Source organism: Anneissia japonica, unplaced genomic scaffold, assembly GCF_011630105.1.
Source record: "Anneissia japonica isolate Jap-2015-1 unplaced genomic scaffold, ASM1163010v1 scaffold69615_len1907_cov98, whole genome shotgun sequence".
Classification (NCBI taxonomy): domain Eukaryota; kingdom Metazoa; phylum Echinodermata; class Crinoidea; order Comatulida; family Comatulidae; genus Anneissia; species Anneissia japonica.
The window spans coordinates 1-1907 of NW_022682917.1; the positions used below are offsets into that span (position 1 = coordinate 1).

The 1907-nt window shown below is 36.9% G+C and overlaps 1 protein-coding gene across 1 annotated transcript; it reads left to right on the forward strand.

Moving 5' to 3' along the window:
• Positions 1–23: 23 nt before the first annotated feature.
• LOC117112808 lies at positions 24–1907 on the forward strand. The gene is made up of 3 exons (XM_033256023.1): positions 24–158; positions 245–490; positions 1006–1907. Exons 1-3 carry the CDS (start codon positions 24–26, stop codon positions 1210–1212), a joined length of 588 nt encoding a protein of 195 aa, XP_033111914.1. The 3' UTR covers positions 1213–1907.

Below are 1907 nucleotides of genomic sequence, written 5' to 3' on the forward strand. Positions count from 1 at the left end.
ATATAGAGATTATCAAATACTGGATGAGGTTGATATATACGTACGCTATCCCAGTTGAGACACAAAATCAACAGCTACGAGCCAAGAAACCCCAAATTGTGGCGGTTGGTACCCACAGCGAGAGCCTAGAAGGGACCAGTGAAAACAAGAAGAAACAGGTAAAATGTACTAAAATACCATCAACAATAATTTGCTGAAAGCCATTGTGTACATAACTTACTTTACCTATATTGTATCTATTTAGATTAAAGAACAGTTTAAAATAATATTCAATGAAATCAAAGGCACGCCATATGAATGTCACGTGGTGAGGGAAATGTATGCCATCGACAACAAGTTTCCATTGAAAAGTGTGATGCTGGAGACTCTCAAACAAGATGTCGGCGGATTTCTCAAAGCGATGCCCAAAACAATTCCACTTAAGTGGCTTGATTTCCAAAGTAAAATCCAGGAGATTGGTAGGACAGCAATACGCATGACTTATGTTAAGGTATTGTACATTTGCATATAAACATAATTACCACCCTCAAAGACTTGAAATGCGTGAATACACAAGTTGGGTGGGAGGGCAGGGCCACGGGGGGCGCCAGGGCCAATGGGAGCCAAGGGCAGAACCCCGGTAGTGTCAGGTCTCCAGTCACATAATCAGTGTTTGGTTGAGGCAATGAATGCGCAAGACTACACGTGACTACAATACTCCAATAAGTGCGTGGTTGGCTAGGTTCTTTTCATCGGGAAAGAGAAATTTTCTTGATGAATTGATTCTTGAACAAGATACTGAACAACAGAATACTGAAGCATACAGTGATAATAAACCCACGGAAACTGATTGAAATCTTCAAGAAAATCATCACAGTGGTGGAACCTTATGACAGTGATAAGGTGAGTTAATTAGAAACTAAGTTTTCTTGATGAATTGATTCTTAAACAAGATACTGTAGCGAAAGCTCTGTAATGACTCAATGTAATCTATATTTTATCGTATCTCTATTTCATGACATTAAGGTTTGTGAAGTTGCCACTAAGTGTGGAATTTCTGTGGAGAACCTCATTCACATCCTCAATTACCTACATGATCTTGGAATCATTCTGTACTTTGAGAACAACAGAATACTGAAGCATACAGTGATAACAAACCCACGGAAGCTGATTGAAATCTTCAAGAAAATCATCACAGTGGTGGAACCTAATGACAGTGATAAGGTGAGTTAATTAGAAACTAAGTTTTCTTGATGAATTGATTCTTGAACAAGATACTGTGACAAAAGCTCTCTAATGACTCAATGTAAACTATATTTTATCGTATCTTTATTTCATGACATTAAGGTTTGTGAAGTTGCCACTAAGTGCGGAATTTTTGTAGAGAACCTCATTCACATCCTCAATTACCTACATGATCTTGGAATCATTCTGCACTTTGAGAACAACATAATACTGAAGCATACAGTGATAATAAACCCATGGAAACTGATTGAAATCTTCAAGAAAATCATCACAGTGGTGGAACCTAATGACAGTGATAAGGTGAGTTAATTAGAAACTAAGTTTTCAAGTATTCAACCTTATAAGCTGGCAGTCAGAGCAGAGGCAAATTGTTGTGGCCGGTGGCAGGCCGACACAATTTATTATATCCATAAACACTCCATCCATTCCCTTTAATACAACTCATTATCTCTTGTCAAAATATGTTATGAAGACAGTATGATAGACCTTGTTTTTTTTTTAATAGTGTATTGGATTTTCAAGTATTACATCTATCTAATAGTTTTCCTCCACTTAACCAAACTGTAATTTTACTCTGAAATCTAAATGTGTCTTCAAATTCAGAAGCTTACTTTTGTAAAATTACAAAGTTCTGAGGTGAAGTCACACTCATATTAAGGCTAATGTTAATGCACTACACATAA

Coding starts and splice junctions, on each gene's coding strand:
- LOC117112808 (XM_033256023.1), top strand. CDS start 24: ATGAGGTTGATATATACGTACGCTATCCCAGTTGAGACACAAAATCAA. Junction 159..244: donor GTGAAAACAAGAAGAAACAG/GTAAAATGTACT, acceptor GTATCTATTTAG/ATTAAAGAACAGTTTAAAAT. Junction 491..1,005: donor TACGCATGACTTATGTTAAG/GTATTGTACATT, acceptor CATGACATTAAG/GTTTGTGAAGTTGCCACTAA.